The sequence below is a fragment of the Aythya fuligula genome, chromosome 10, assembly GCF_009819795.1.
Source record: "Aythya fuligula isolate bAytFul2 chromosome 10, bAytFul2.pri, whole genome shotgun sequence".
In the NCBI taxonomy this organism is placed as follows: Eukaryota; Metazoa; Chordata; class Aves; order Anseriformes; family Anatidae; genus Aythya; species Aythya fuligula.
Genome location: NC_045568.1, coordinates 8,894,297 through 8,910,825, shown reverse-complemented (window position 1 = coordinate 8,910,825; position 16,529 = coordinate 8,894,297). Strand labels below are relative to the sequence as shown.

General features: G+C 44.6%; 1 protein-coding gene across 10 annotated transcripts in view; it reads right to left on the bottom strand.

The window, feature by feature from the left end:
• Positions 1-15,549, bottom strand: part of DOCK3 (dedicator of cytokinesis 3) — a 211,766-nt gene extending 196,217 nt beyond the window's left edge. For 5 of the 10 annotated variants that reach the window (XM_032193974.1, XM_032193975.1, XM_032193976.1 and 2 more), the window contains exon 1: positions 15,229-15,549. In XM_032193974.1, coding sequence (XP_032049865.1) covers positions 15,229-15,265 — 37 coding nt within the window. In that variant the 5' untranslated portion in view covers positions 15,266-15,549. The remainder of the gene's footprint in view (positions 1-15,228) is intronic. The other 5 variants (XM_032193981.1, XM_032193979.1, XM_032193980.1 and 2 more) reach the window with 2 other exon arrangements.
• Positions 15,550-16,529: the final 980 nt, after the last annotated feature.

The window sequence follows — 16,529 nt, the reverse complement described above, 5'->3', positions numbered from 1 at the left end:
CATCACATCAGCCACACAGCAAAGGTTCTGCCCACCAGTTAACAGATCTGAACAATCCCTCTCAGATTCCAAGACAGACATGCAGATTTTCAGATACTAAACCCCCTCGCCAGCCAGCCTTATAAAGGATGTCAGAATGTCATCCCTCCCCAACCTTAATTTCAGCCAGCAGTTAAACCCAACATCCTGCCGAAGAGGACAGCTTTGGAGAAGCACCATGCACAGGAACTATCTACAGGGCAGAGGTTCTTTAGCTTTGTTACTTGAACCGTTCTTACGTGGGCCACGGCAAAAGAAACTCCTTCCTCTGCAATTTTTCCACTAAGGAAGGTACAACTCATTCACGCAGGCACTCACTCCAGCTGAGAGAGACAGCATGAAGGGACTGGGGATATAACAGATGGGACTGGAGTAATGGTTTGGAAATCCAAAGATCAAGCAGGAGAGGACAGCCTCAGAAGCGCTTGCCCTGCCTAAGGACATGTCCTGCCATGGGGTAAGCAGCTGCATTACAGCTCTCCAGCAGTAAGAGAAACTGTCTTGAAAGGACAGAATTGAAGGGCGCACAGCTACAGACAGCATTCTAAGAAAGAGCCAGTGGTTCTGTATAGCTTGCAGTTTAGTTACCTATTAGGTAACTAAAGGAGCTGCTTGCCATATGGACAAAGGTCCAATCAATACAAGCTACTGGGATTTTAGAAAAGCTAAAGAACAGCCCCTGTCAAGAGCTCTTGCAAAAGCTGAGCTTGGCAGTGATAAAGGGGGAAGACATTTGCACAGATCGATAACCAGCCCAGAGGCAGGAAACGGAAGACAAGTCAGTTCTCTTCATGAAGACAGACTGACCAGCAAGCTCTAAAGGGATCCAATGTTGGAGCCCATTCTTTATAAGGTATTTCTAAGTGATCCAGGAAAGCCAGGATATAGCCAAGTGAGAAACCCTGTGATGCTGCTAAGGGCACCAATGGATGAGCTGCAGAAGGACCTGACAGCCACACGCAGAACTGGCAGACGTACACCACTCAGTCTGCCTACAGGGCGGTGGTTTCACACAGGCCAACAGCCCTAACAACCTCGCATGCACACCAATGGCCTCTCACCTTGCTACAACAGGAAAGAAGCAAGAGAAGATGCACCAAACGCTGCACAGGGACCTTTGTATGATGAATTATTAGCCAGGATATGATGCTTCCACCAGTAAGACAGAGCTGAAAGGCATGCAGATAATGTAAGTGGTAGGCTGCGTGGAGAAGGTGAACATGAAGCGACTGCCACTCACCCCTGCCATAACCAAAAGCCCACCCTGACTGCAGAGCTGCCTTCATTTTGCTGTGCCACAGTTCAAAATAGGTCTTCCATTTTGTAATTGCTTCTAAACCAATTTCTGCATCTCAGCTTCCCCACCCCGTCTCACCTGAATCTCAGTGCTTCCAGAGACGTGTTTCTTCTCAATTGATTATGTCAGTTACACCGTAACAGTAGTACGAGAAATGCCCCATGTTTTCGCATGAATAGTGGGAAAAGCTAAAAGGAAAGCAGGGAAGTGCCAGAGAACCGTGCAGCATGACACCACCACATGAAATGTCAGGGAGGAGCTAGTCTACTTGCCCCCCTACAACACTTCCCTTACTATACAAATCAACCTACTTTGCAGCACTGTGAACTTGCACAGGTATGCACCTTCTGCATATATTATTTTTCTCCAACCTATTTCCACACATTTCAGTAAAGCCTACAAAAATATTTTGACATTGCATAATAAACTATTTACAATAAAATCAGTATGAGTTCAGCCCACAGTAAGTCATTTGTTTTACTTCATAAGGGAACAGAGCCCTTTCCCTCTCCAAATTCCCTCACACCCCATAGAAAATTAGAAGTCCTTATTTAAATAAAGGCTGAGAAACAAAATTGGTTCAAGAGGTTTCCATGTTTTCATTCCTTCTCCAGGTCTAAACTATGATTTTCTGATCATAAAGTTGGGATTTCAATTACTTTTTTTTTTTTGGCTTTGCTTTATTTCTCATGTTTTCTCTTCCACAACAGAAATCATACATGCTAGAGCATATCCAATATACTAAAACACTATTGCTTCTCTTCAAAACTTGGCCTCACCAACATCTTGGGGTAACGAACTCTATGGGTTAACTTTGGGGAAAAAATAACATCACAGTATCAGTCGTGACCGTGCTTTTTGTTTGCTTCATTGGGTCATTTATAGTTGCATAACATGACAAAAAGAAACAGAAGGTTCCTGCACTCCTTCCATTCTAACAATCACCATTTTGCAAACTTCCAACATATTCTTGGTTATTCGTTGCTCCAAAAGACAAGTCTTCCTGGGCTGTGCGATGGTTCATCCCAGTTCTCTATTCATAATTATCAGTCTGACCAAAGTTCTGGTGACTTCTAATACTTTTAGAAGGCACCAACAGAATGTAGAGGTGTTTGAGGTTGACGCATGCCATTTAATTGTTATATCTGGTTTGTACTACAGTCAATGTGCAGTTATTCAGGCTATGCATTAATTATGCCCCCAAGCATATCTTCAGTCAAATAATTTCAAAAGCAATGAGGAAGATAATGCATAGGAGAAGCACAGCTGTAGTTGTGCAGCTCTACACCCAAATCAATTAGCTCCATACCCTACCAATTTATAATCAAACCATGCAGACACTGTATTGGATTCCATGCTACAAATGCCAAAGTTCTGATTTTTTTCCCTGATAGAGTAATTTATGTTTTATAATACATAACCATATTTAAATTCACATCTGTCACATCATTTAAGAATTTGGTGTTTACATTTATTTTGAGTAAATACATAAAATAAACACAAATTTCACAGCCCCTGTAAAGGAGTATAAAACATTTAATTCTACAACAAATTTGCTGTGGACTATAAAGGCTTTTTCTTTGCTTTCTTATTTTGCCGATGTCATAGTAAACTTTGTTTGCCTGAAGCATTTTTCATTTCTTTTTTAATTTAAAACTGTTAAGAGTGGGTCACTCTGAAAACCACTAATTATATGAGCAGAAGTATACTGGTAAAAACTGCTATCTGAACTCCAGACTCATCTTTTTAACTTTACAGTGCATTTCCAAATCTGGGAAAGATTCCTAAACAAAGTGATACTCTAAGTGATATTCACCCACCAGTGAAGATCTCTCCCTACCCCAATTCTAACAACGCAGTGAATTCCAACTATTTCTTACGTAGTCTTATATGCAAGACTGTAGTTTAAATTTTAACTTCCCATTTGACCACTGCCAGTTATTACTATTACTGGCTGACATGGAGTACAAGTCAATCTCTAAGACTGCCCATAAGATTGATTGGCCTTGAAGAAAATGATGTAATTACTCCAGACTGGTAACTTAAAAGTTTACAGAGAGGATATATCTTTCCCTAAAGAGCTTTTCTGTATTAGATGTTTTTAATACATGGATTGATATCAAACAGTTATAAGCTAGTTTTAACAGCTGAATAAGATGAACTCGATTTTGCTCCCTGTAGTACCTCGATGATGATAATGACCCCATGTAACTTAAGAGTTGCTGTATTAAGTGAGAACAAAGATGGCTCTAAATACAATCCCTTTTCCTTAGTAGAAGCTAAAATAAGGAGCTGAAGGAAAGGTATTAGAATATGGCAGGGATGTAGCTTTCCACAACTTGAACCATGTCTGCATTGGGACTTCCTGAATCAGAGGTTACCAGTGTGATAATATGTTCATCTGATTCGTGTCACGAACGTTTTTACACCCCACCAACCCAAAACAGCTGTATTGTCCCAGAACTTGTACTTCACTTAGGCATCATACAGAAAGCATTGTTATTTGTTCAGCTCCTGCATCGATGCCCTCTGGCTTGTATTAAAATAGAGTGAATTATCAATTTCTGTTCTTCCTCTCCATGCCATTTATGGTTTTAGGATCCTCGAGGGTACCTTTCCTGAGTATTTCGTTTGCTAAGAACAGTGACAGATTCTCTGCACTTGTGTATGCCAAATGAAAAAATCCCTATAAACCACAGCAATATGACTGCACAAAAAAAATAAAAAAAAAATCACCTAAGAGTCAAGATGTAGCTTTACCTGGTTGTGAGGCAATTGCATTTAACCACCACCCCTACAGGCAGAAAGAATTAATACTTCCCTAACCACCTTCCAGTCTGAGCCTCTCTGAGCCCTCAACCCTTTTTGCTGCAAAAAGCAGTACTTCTTGCAAGCAGATAATCACGGGCCTGGTCATTTAAAAAAATAAAAAACAGTTAATGAAGAAAAAAGCCTTCACATTTTTATCACAAAATTAAATGTCGATATGATTCTTTTGTGTGTGGAACCACCTGATTAAGCCTGGCAGCTTCAGAGACTGCACCATCAGACCCTGATGATATTTGACAAGGGAACAGAAGCAAAAGGAAATTAAAATTACAACATTTTCATTTTGCTCTACAAATACCTAGAACAGCATTTTCACTTTCACTCTATACCCTCCTAGTATTTACACGATTAATTGTCAGCGAAGGTTTCAATTATTTGCCAGGAATGAATTTAAGACAGGCAAATTTATTTGCAAGTTCAGGCCCCAGCCAGCATGCATGCTTACAAAGAAAACAGGAAACAAAATACTTCCAAACCACCGTGTTTAAACAAACAGGTAATATAAAAAATTCGGGTACAAAGGAAAGGACCCATCCAATTACAACCTAAAGGACATCTACCCAAGTAAAACACCACGATGTTTTTGCAGGAAGCAGTATACTCATCAAAAATCCCCATATACACAGTGCAGAACAGGGCTCTAATCCGATTGGAATTGCCAGGCACTAATGTAATACACACACAAAAAAGATTATCAAAAGCTGATTAAAAGCCATCCAAACATTACAACTGAAGAGGAGGGATTAAACAAAAGACATGAAGACGAGGTCTAAAGAATTTTTTGACCTTATTAATGGTCTACACAAACTTTTAGGGAAAACCTCGAGGAAGAAAAATATGCTGCAGAGTTTGAAGCAATCTGTTCCACGTAAGGCTTTGAGTATTTCCAAAATTACAGTACAATTAAGTGCCGGTATTTCAGGCAGGCCGGGGAGCACTGGCAGTTGCTAGGCAGCATCTGCTCCTGTCAGAGCTGCCGCCTGCTTTGGGCGGCGCGGAACCTGGGCCAGGGACACCGCCACCAACCATCGGGCTGCTGCAAGGCAGCTCGCTGCCATCGCACGGCATCTGCATGGCGCTCAGGGTGCTGCCTAGCAACACCGCCTCTTCCTACTGACTCATCCCAGCACTATGAAAATATTCGTGTAAAAAAGGAAACAGATGCCTGAGAAGAAAGGTGATCATTCACTAGCAAAGTGAATTATTGCTAGCATCTTTCCCCCGCCCTTCAGGATAAAAATAGAGGTTAGGCTCGAAAATCATGAGCTGTTTAAAATAGTTTTGCACATCCTGGTGACAAGAGGTAGGATGGGCAAACAAATATATAGACCAGAAGCCCACAGCACTGTCCGCTTTCTTACCTACATTAAGGAACTGACTTTGAGCTTCTAACTTGGCAGGCATCAACACCGGTTGCCCATCCCCTTCCTGTACTTCTATTCCCAATGCTCTGGCAGCACATAAGTCCCTCATCCCTGTATCACTCCCTCTGCGGGGGAAGAAAATGCAGCAGCTTCTTTTTCTGTCCTTTAATTAGGGAGAAAGGCTGCTTTGCACCTCACCTGCATGGAGGAGAAACACCCCCCTCTGCAGCACGCTGCTCACCGTGTTCCTCACAGCATGCACAGGCCACCCAAGGCCACACCACAAAGGTGAACATCGGGAAGCAAAGTAAGGCACCGGTCAGGTTCTGACCATCCTGGAGGATGCAGATTGCACCACCTCCCCAGGCAGCCCGCCCCAGTGCTTCAGCACGCTGGCTGTGAAAATTAGCATCCTGTACAGTAACGAGCAACCAGGCTCCTTCTGCCTCCACTGGTCAACTCTGAGGAGTGTCGGGCTCTGCCCTGCCGGTGGCTTCCTACGAAGCAGCTGCCCACGAGCCAGCCCCTGCTGGCCCCGCTTCCACACGCCACAGCACCACAGACCTTGCAGCTCGTCAGCCTGCCTGCTCCAAGGGGGAGCCTCGCCACCTCGGCTGCCCAAGGACACAGTCGGCTGCACAGCGAGCTACGAGAGCACCGCCAAGTCACCGGCACCAAAGCTGCAGGTGTGCTGCTATGCTTTATATCCTACTGCATTTTACGCTGACCACAACTTCTGGTCCTGATGTCGAACTGCTGAGTTCGTAAGGCAAATATACCTTGGCATTTAGGATTGATCCACACGTTTCCCATCTGGAGGAGGATGGAAGAAGATGGCAGACTTATAAAAGCATATTTAGCTTCTGCATCCTAGCTGAGAACTGTATTGTAGCCTATACTGTCTGCCACACAAGAACTTTTTGTGGAGATCTGATGACAGCTTTTGCAAGACCGTCAAGAAACCTTTCAAACCCGACACAAGAACTTTGACCAAAAGTTATCCATTTGCTTTCTAGGAAATGAAGTATTTACCTGACATAAGTGGAGATGCTTTTCTTACGAGATCTACAGAATTGTTCCCTCTTCTAATCTTGACTTAAGCAAACACATTAATGTTATGAACATCATTTGAAACATTATCAAAATCCTCTTTTTTGTCTTATTGTATCCTTCACCCAGGCTGAAATAATTCACATTTTTAACAACAAGAAAGAGAATATTGTCTCGGGCAAGCAACTTGAAGCACAGTCACTCCAGCACCAAAAAACACAAGAATCCAAGACCAGGAGTCACAGTTTCAGGCGTTGCTATGATGAAGAAAGTTAGAGAAAGAGCCCTATGCTCTACTTCCACATCCCCAGAGACAAAAAAATAAAATAAAAATAGCCATTTCTGCAAGACCCCTTTCTTCAAGCAATCTTCCTTGGGGGAAAACCCTCGGACCACAAAGAACCAAATATATTGCAGAAGGGAGGGAAAAGAAAACAAACAAAAACACAGCAGAGCAGGTTTTTTGTTTTGTTTTTAACTAGTTCCGATTAGATCAGCATATTCAGAAAAGCTGAAAGGGAACAGCAGACAGGCCGAGCAGTGAGCTGCAGATGCCAGGGGCATGCCGGGGCAGTGAGGAGCTACTGACAGTACTGACAGCAGGAGCACAAGCGTGGTCAGCGGGCAGCAGAGCCAGGCCTTCCTGCAGCCCACACCAAGGAGCCCTCGCAGCAGCACGGCCGACCAGTGCAACCTCCCCTCCATGGGAAACGGGCATGCAGGGGACTCACTTAGGCACAGGGGGCAGGTAACAGGGAGCGTGCAGCTCCATTTTATGTAGCATGTAACAACAGGCGTCAGGGAAAAGTTTTCACTTTCAAGAAGGTTGTTCCTGCATTCAGTGAAGCTAAATTGCTGCCTCTTTGGTTTGCCAAAAATTGAGTTGCCAGTCACTCAGCTCAAGACCATTTACAGACCATGAAAAACCACCACATCTAAATTCAAACCACAAACTATTTTTTAGCATAATCCACATATTTTTTGCTTATTAATCCCACTCTGGCTGACACTTTCTTACTCATGCCTACACTCTCTCCATGCATGTAATGTAGCCATACACACAAAAACAAGAAAACTTCGGTGAAGTGGGCAACTTTACACAGACATTTCACAGGCATCATCCTCTGCAAAGGCAGAGCACAGGTGAAGCAAACATCTCCTCCTGCCCTCCCGGGCTCAGACCCAGCTACTAGAACCACCCGTATCCATACCCCACAGGAACTATCCAACATTGCCTAAGATATTTCACTGGGAAAGATTACCAGGTGCCTTTCTGATTTGATAGGGTGGACCACAGACCCCAGCAAGACAAAGGACTGCGTGCAAGCCAATACCCAACAGGCCCATAAGAAGATGTACATTGTTCTCAGCCAGCCTCGGGTCAATCAGCAGTTCCACTGGGTCTCCCTGACACGTATGCAAGGCTTCGTTTTTTGGGGCGAGAAGACAGAAAGGGTAGGTGCACTAGATCTACAGCTGGCATAAACATCTCATTCTTAAGCATATTTAGAGGGAAGAGAGAGTCCCCTGCTGCTCAAACGCTCAGAAACGAGATTTCTAGAAGAGGGAGCCATCTGCCAAAGCACACCGCACTACACTCCAGCATGCTGGGTAACTCACAGACTTGTATTAAAAATAAAGAAAATTAACAAAATCATTCACCACTCCCTAGTGCCACACTGCTTGCACAGAAGCCTCCTTACCTTGTAACACCTAGACAAACCCTTAGGTTTCAGAGAGCAACTGGTACCAGCTTACCACTGAAAGCAGCATGACCTGCTCCCAATCACCAGCAGCCAGCCAGCACCACCTGCCATACACCTTTCTTAAGGCTTAATACCCAGAAAGAGTCAGGAGGAGAAAATGAAGGGAGGTGCTGAAGCAGAGGCCCATCCCCAGCAGTAAGTAACCACCTCACAACTCCACTGCAAACTTTTTGTTCAAAAAGAACACTATGACAGGCCTGGAAGGAAGGAACCAGCTACAAAGAGCTTAAGGGAGGCTTCCAGGATCTCAGAAGAGATCAACAAGTTGATTTTGACTCCCAAACACCTGAACAGAGGTTTGATTTTTAATATCAGTCACTTGAATGAGATATTTCATCTCTCTGCCTTGAGGTTCAGTGAGCTTACATTTTGTAACAGAACACGGAGTAAAATGTAGTGATATTAAGGCTGATTCATAACAAAACCAATCAGTGGAAGGACTGTTGTCAGTTACAACTGTCTTTCAACCAAGAACCTACTGTATGCTTCCTTTAGCCTCTTCCACAGTGAGTATCACAGCTGAGGAAGGAACACAGACTTAACCGACTCCACAAATTATCCAGGATTTCTACCTGAAGCATGAGAAGAAGCTGCACCAGAAACTTTAACTGCTGAATACTCTTCCAGACTTTCAATTCTTTGGTCAGTGTCTTCACATCCACATCTGAAAAGATCTCCCATTTGATCCATGACACGCATATGACTACTGATTACAGTAATTGTTGGAGGTCATCAGGCATTTACAGCTTTCACACAAGAACTGTGTTCCAAATCACCACTTAACACATTAATCTGACAAGCTGCTGTACGTACATCTCACTGTGCTCATGATGACAAGGAAAGAAAATCTCCCCCATGCTCAATGATCCCCTTTTATGGGCTTTTAAATGGCACCCAATACGTAGTACAGTCTTTTCTAGATCATGAGTTCTGGTAGTAGTTCTCACATGTTTCCCTGATGCTTGTCCTGGACTCTGGGTTTTTACAGAAGTACAGAATTACCCTAAAGCAAGGCTCTGCAAGAAAGTGAGACTCAAGTTCAGCTGAGCTATGCCATTAGCTGCGAAAAGGAAAGAAGGGAAGAACTAACAAACCATACCACTGCAAGCCATGACCTGCACCAGCACCCAAGACCCCACTAACTTCCCATGCTGCCTCCAGTTGTTCACAAAGAGAAACTACCTTCTTCTCTTCCCCACTAACTTCACTCTGACCAATCTCCCCTCCTGTCCTACAGACTTGACAGTGAATTTAAACCCAAAGCATACAAATAAGAAAATTTAGGTGTGTGCTTGATGTTTTTAAGTAAAGCATTCAAGGCACACTGGCATATACCTTTCTTTTTAACCGTAACTGGTACCTGCCGCAGCAAAAAGCACACAGAAGACCTTGTTCCTTGAATAAGAACAAAAAGCCTAGTTTTCTAAAAATGGGTATTTATGTTCCCATCCCTTCCTTTTCACAAATAATCCCATGACAAACCCAGAGCAGTGCCACCAGACCTTCAGTCTTTCCACCCCCAGCCCTGCTCCAAGCACTCCTGCCCACACAGCACCCTGCCAGTCGCTGCTGTGCTCACGCCAACAGCTCCCCCTCCACCTTCTCCAGCGAGCAAACAATGAAGTTGGATCAGAAGGAGTCCTCCCAGAACTCAGATATCCATTCTTTTCAGCAAGTCAGCAGCTGTTTATCTGCATGTCTATCCACACAACACCAGCTAACTCCTCCCTCAGCCAGACAACAATTTTTATAACATTTGTAGGAAATGTATGCCTCAAAATGCCAGTTCTCATCATAAGATGGTGCTCATCACTGGTGGAAAGGTGTTGTTACGTGAGGACAGAAAGCCTGTACAAAGATTTTCTCCCTCAGGAAGTCAACCTAAATACAAAACCCATTTCATGTTGTGGTTGGAGCCGGAGAGGAAACACTGCCGTTCCCATCCCATTGGCAACCAGAAGTCCTAAAGTCCTAGCTGAATGCATCACATGGCTTAACAGGGACTAGGTGGAGAAGCGCTCTCAAAACCACCAAAGCACCACAAGTTAAAACCCCCACTGCAATACTACCACTTCTGACTCACGCCTACATTCCACACAAACCACACCATAAAAGGCCAGCATAAACAGCTGATTCCTTGCCTTTGCATGTAATTTGAGAACTGTTTTTCAATTTCATTCCTCCTGTATTTAGAAGTTTTTGGCCAATTTGTACTGTAATTGTGAACAACTAATACTCAGATGATCTCAAACTAGCAATAGATTAATTCTTATCCAGACCCATAGGCCAGCTTTTCATGAGAGTAATCACATTGTCATCATCATTTCATCACTCTTGTCTAGAATAAAGGAGTCAAGACACGTCAGCCTCCTCGCAGAGCAGTATATTCAATCCCCAGGTCACTTCAGTAACAGGAACGCAGCCATACACTAGACCACAGCTGAATCATTCACTGCTGTGCTAAACTTTGCCTGGAAGTCTCTACTGCATGTAGAGACCATACTGGAAGTCTCTACTCGGATGCATCTTTGGAGTTGCACTTTTCCACAGGCATTTCAAGGTGTAATTCATTCCTCGTTCAGCCAAATAACACCTGTAACACCTTCCTTTATGACCCCTGGCTAACAAATTCTTTTGTTCATTCTCAAGTTCAAAGAGTAAAAACATGTTCTTCTGGGCAAAACACTTAGTGGAACTAAAAATTACTCCCATTTACTGATCACCTTGTTTTCCTGACAAATCAGCAAGTCCCCAGGAATTAGCAGCACCTCCACAAACCCTGTAACAAAGAAGGTTTGAGTACATCCCCCTGTACAGCTTCGGTCCCAAGACAGATCACTGAAGCACATCCTTAGTCACCTCCCACCTGCTGCCAAGCTATTACAGTTCCTGGCAATAAGGTAAGAGAGAGGATGAAGTGTAACATACATCCCACAACACAGAACCCAGCTGCAGTGGCTGACATGGCTTTCCAGGTTATCAAAGATGGAGTTTTTCCTACTTTGGTGGAGGTTATTTTTTTTCCCCATCTCTCTGAAACTTTTCATTTTAAACTTGTAATAAACTGCTCCAGTGATGCAGAGAAGCTGCAGTGTTCATCAACTCATAGCACTCCTTCATTTAGCAACTGCCTTCTATATGATGAGGTGAAAACCAGCAGTATGTTACGAGCTGTGCTGAGGGAAGGCAGACCTTTTCTAAGTCTTGCAGTCCTGCTTTCCCATACCGTGAAGCGCAGAGCGTGCAAACCAACGTTCAGCAGCAGGAAACAGAAAGGAAGATAGTGATCGAAAAGCAGAAGCTGCAGTACAGAGCTGTAACTGGGACACTGAGATGCTCCATCCATTTGTAGAAGCAGCAAGGGAAGCATTAGTTTTGTGCAAGTGTGCTTACAGATTTACTTTTCATTCTTATCAATTAAGTGGTGAAAATAAACATACAAAATTTGTTTTAAATAACCAATGAACAGCTTCAAACCCAATAACTCTGAATAGAATAATAGGCTGTTTATGAAGGCAGGTTTTCCTCTACCCTTGTGATTTAACACATACATACTTAACATAGCCATATAAAGTACAGGATTAACTACATACATTTATTTTTTTTCTTGAGAATCACCTAAATGTGTTCCTTGCACAAAAATAAAGCGGCAGAAATTGACAGCCTAATTAATTACACAATCAGCTCATAAGCATTTGACAAATTTTAATTAGCAGTTATTTACTAAAAAGATCTTTCACCTTCTCAGCTTTTTATTTTAATTCATTCTCGTTATTTAATGCTTGCTTTAGAAGCCTAATGTAACTAATCACATCACTTCAATAAATATTTTCATTCCGACAGAGACTGCTTTAAAAGTATTAAAACACTAGAGGGCTAGAGTTTGTTATCTTCAATAATCCATTTGGAAGTCTCACTGGCAGCTTTTGCAGCAGGCCATCCTCAGCAATGCCTGTGGAAGAACTGCCTGCCTTCCAACAGTAAGTCCAGAGTTTTGAAATCACAATTAGGAGAAGAGGCACTGAATGGAAGTACTTCCAAATGGAACTGAAGGGAATTATTCACAGCCAATTGCACATCATAGCTGAGAAGGACAAGCAAGAAAGAACTTGAGTGCTGTTAGGGTTTTTCATATATTTATTTTAAACATCCCAAGCAACCTTTCAATATCTTTCTCGCGAAAGTACACGGGGGCCTGCAATAGAGTTGGGCAATACAGTACAGAACTCTAAGCACCAAAAACTTCTTTTAGCTGCAGCTGGACAGGCAAGGAGAACTTCAGACCTGTTAAAAAGCCACTGATGTTCACATCAGTAAATTTAACACGTTCTCATGCAGCCCAGGTAGCTGTAACAGGCATATGTACAAGGGTGCCAGCAAGCATGTGAGAAATGTCTTTTTACAGTCTTTGAAAGCTGAGTACAAAACCCTTCGATAGCAACTTGTTGAGAGGGGAAATGTGAAATCTTTCTGAGAAAGAAAAAAGGATATAAATGATCATCTCTGACCCAAGCTATGTGATCTGTGTCCTTCTAACCTCCAACTTGCCTTCAACAAAGCAAACTGCATCTGAATTAACTACTTTGTATCACCACTTTGCTCTGGCAAATAGAGGTGAGCAGGCAGCAAGGCCTGGCTCTCCAGAGATACCTGAGTATCCCCCCAGTATTCTGCAAGCATCACAATACGGTGAACAGATAACTGATTTTTTTTTTCCTCACCAAATTTCTGTCAATAGAGAAATAACATCCATTGTCCTAATCCAAAGGCACAGCAAAAAATTCTCATAGTTTAAGGAGAGCAAGCAGAAAATACACAGGGTTTCTTTGGATAGACAGCAATAAAAACAAAAATGATTCATAAAAACCCAAACAAAAATTCTTAGCAGTAACTCATACCAAGAAAATTATTTTTGCATGCATTATTTTGTTTGTGAAACCAATGTAAATTGCATCAGAAAAAAAAAAAATCTATATATAGATTTTTTTTTTGGTAGTGCATCTCCTAACAATAAAACTTCATCAGCACCATTATACCTTCCATAGCCTAGTTTCTCCAAAATGCACGAAAACAACCAGTCTCAAGTTCTGGTGCTTCTCTCACCACCTGTAGTAACTAAGCTCCAGATACAAGCAGCATTTTTTGCCTACTCTCCCTCTCTGCAGGACTAAACACTAATTTCAATTATAGGAAGAGTAATTAACACAACCCAACAATAAGAATAATAACAACAACAAACACACACCCTTGTGCAGACAGCATCAAAGTTCATAAAGAGTCAGCTAGTATGTCAGACCTACCTATACATGCGTTGCCTGAAACAACAAAAAAATCTCAGCAATATTCCTAAAGCTACAGAACGAACAAAAACAAGTGCTTACTTCAGTGAACATTCTCTTCAGGATGCCTCTTCTAGACTGGTTTACAGCCTTAATTGAGATTTCCTCCTTATCCCCTCATGCATCTCCCTAAACAAAATTAGTCCACCTGCTCTTCAGTTAAGGCAGCATACGTATTTCCTTGTTTGAAAACAGTGGCCAAGCAGCACACAAAACTCTAAATATCAAACCCTGCAGCACTGGTATTTCACAGCAAAGAAAAGTGACCACATCAATAGAACACAGGAAAACCAACAAGACTTGAAAAAGCAATTATTTTCTGCAGCATATGTTACAATAATACCAGTAAGTTTAGCACCAGGACAACAGAGGTGGTTTTGTTTTTTGTTTTGTTATTTATTTATTTATTTAACAAACCAAGAGTAAATGTATGAGCAAGGGTGGGATACTTTGTATTCTCTAAACATCCACACAACACATAACTGAACTTGTTACTTTTACATATTCCCAGTGATTGTCCTATACCTATGGTTTCAAATTTAAAACATTAACTTGATTACTTTTAATAATTATTATTATTTAAACAACAGTTCATTACTTAGTCCTATTATTTATTACGAAGATATATGGGACGTCCTTAGCAAAGCATTTGTTGCATGAGGTGAAAAACTAGCAAAAAGCATTCTGATACATTTGGTTGCTCACTGACACGTTCAGAATTTGTTGGCATTCCAACTCTTATTTGCTTACAAGTAAACCTGAAAAATCCCACCTTACCATACATGTTAACAGGTAACAAGTCGGATTACATATTTTTAAAATATTTGCAGAAAGGGATTATCACTACCCACTGTGGAACTTATGTAACTACACATACACCTGATAACTGTAACTTTAACGAAGCATTTGGCTAAGTAGACAAGGCACGCGCTACCTACTTTTATTATTACACCGCGAACATCACGTCAACGGTTTATTTGAAGCATTAAACCAAAATGAAAAGGACGCTAAGAAAAGACCGTGCTTTCCTTGGATGATGCACGACATTCCTGCACTTACCAAAAATCGCTCGGTAGGCTCTCTAGCCCTGGTGTTTATCAAACAAAAAAAAAGGCAGAAGCCATCGAGGGCGAGCTCTGGGGGGGGGCGAGGCGAGGCGCGGCTCCCACCCCCGGCCGGCAGCGGCCCCGCGCTGCGCCGCAGGACCCCGCCGGCCGCTCCCGCCCCCCGCAGCAGGTGCATCGCCGACGCCCCCTAATGACACCCCCTGCTCCGAACTCCACATAAACAAGCTCGCCACAAAGCGCGGATTAAGACGGAGGAGGGAAGGGAGAAAAATAAAAATAAATAATAATAATAATAAGAAAAAAAACCACCGCGTTCTTAAATTGATGAAGGGCTGAGCGCCGCGGGCGCGGCCGGGCCGCGCAACCCGCTCCTGTCAGCGGCCGGCGGGGGCAGCCCCGAGGCTGGGGGGAGCCGAGCACGGCCGGGGGCGACCCCCGCGGGGGCGAGGGGCCGGTCGGAGGGGCGGCAGCACCTACCCACGCCGTATTTCTCCTCCTCGGTCGGGCTCCACATGCTGCTGCTGCTGCTGTGGCGGCGGCTGCCGGCCGCGGATCCCCTGGGCAGAGCCAAGCGGGCGAGCGCCGCTCATGGAGCGGGGGCGGTTTCGGCTTCTTCTTCTTCTCCTCCTCCTCCTCCTCCTCCTCCCTCAGCGGGGGCGCTGCTCCGCGGCCGCCGCACCGGCAGCCCCCAGCCTGGGCTCCCCGCGCCCCGGGGGTCCCGGCGGGGAGAGAGCTGAGGGGATGTTGGTGGGGGGGGGGGGGGGGCGAGGAGGTCGCCCCCTCCCACCCTCCGCCCGTCCAGTCCCGCTCGCAGGGGCGACGGCTGCCGCTCCCCTAAGCGCCCGGGCTGTGGCGGGGCGCCCGGTGGCCCTCCCGGTGCGGCCCTGCCGACGCGGCGGCCCCGCGGAGCCCCCAGCCCCGGCCGCCCCCAGCCGCCGCCGCCGCCGCTCCCGTCACGGCCGCCGAAGGACTCGCGCTGCCGCGCCCCCCCCACCGCCTCAGCGGAGCCCGGCGCGCATGCGCGGCTCGCACCACCTCCTCCCCCCCCCCCCCTCCGCCCCCCTCCCTTCCCCCATGCCGCGCGGCCGCACGAGGCGCGCGCGGGCGCGAGGCGCGGGGGCGGCGGCCGCTTCACCCCCCCCCGCCCTCTCCACAGCACCAGGCGGGAAACGGCTCCTGGGGAGCGGCCGGGGTCCTGTCAGCGCCCCGGGGCTGCGGCACCGGAGGGGGCACTGAGGTAAAAAGGGAACCATCTCGCCAGGAGGCGAAAAGCTACGAGGCCCTCAGGAGACCAGCGTGCATACGGCACCGAATTATTTAACGTTACGCCTTGTTATTAATTTCCAAAGCTTCTAAAGACCCGGCAAAACGCGGACGGGTGGCCAACAGCCACTTGTCTTTCCGCTGAACCCGAATTTGGATTCCTCACTGCAAGCCGAGGTGTGTAATCCCAAAATTTAACTGGAATTGTGGTCTCTGCAAACCCTCCAGCACGTTAGCAATTTTTCTCCAGTCAGAGCCTTCCCGAAGCTACAGGAAGAAACAACGCGCTTTGTACACCATTTTCAGAAACCTTTGTAAATTGCTTGATATAAAGTTTCAGGATTACATCAAACTTTTTAATAATGTAACTTCAGATGTACCCAACACTTTTTATAGAATATCTGTTCTGTCATTATGTAATAAAACAGAATGAAAGTCATCTATTTGCACTACAGAACTTAGGTTGCTGTGGAAACCTTCATTATTTATTTTTTTAACGTGTGCAACTTACTTTT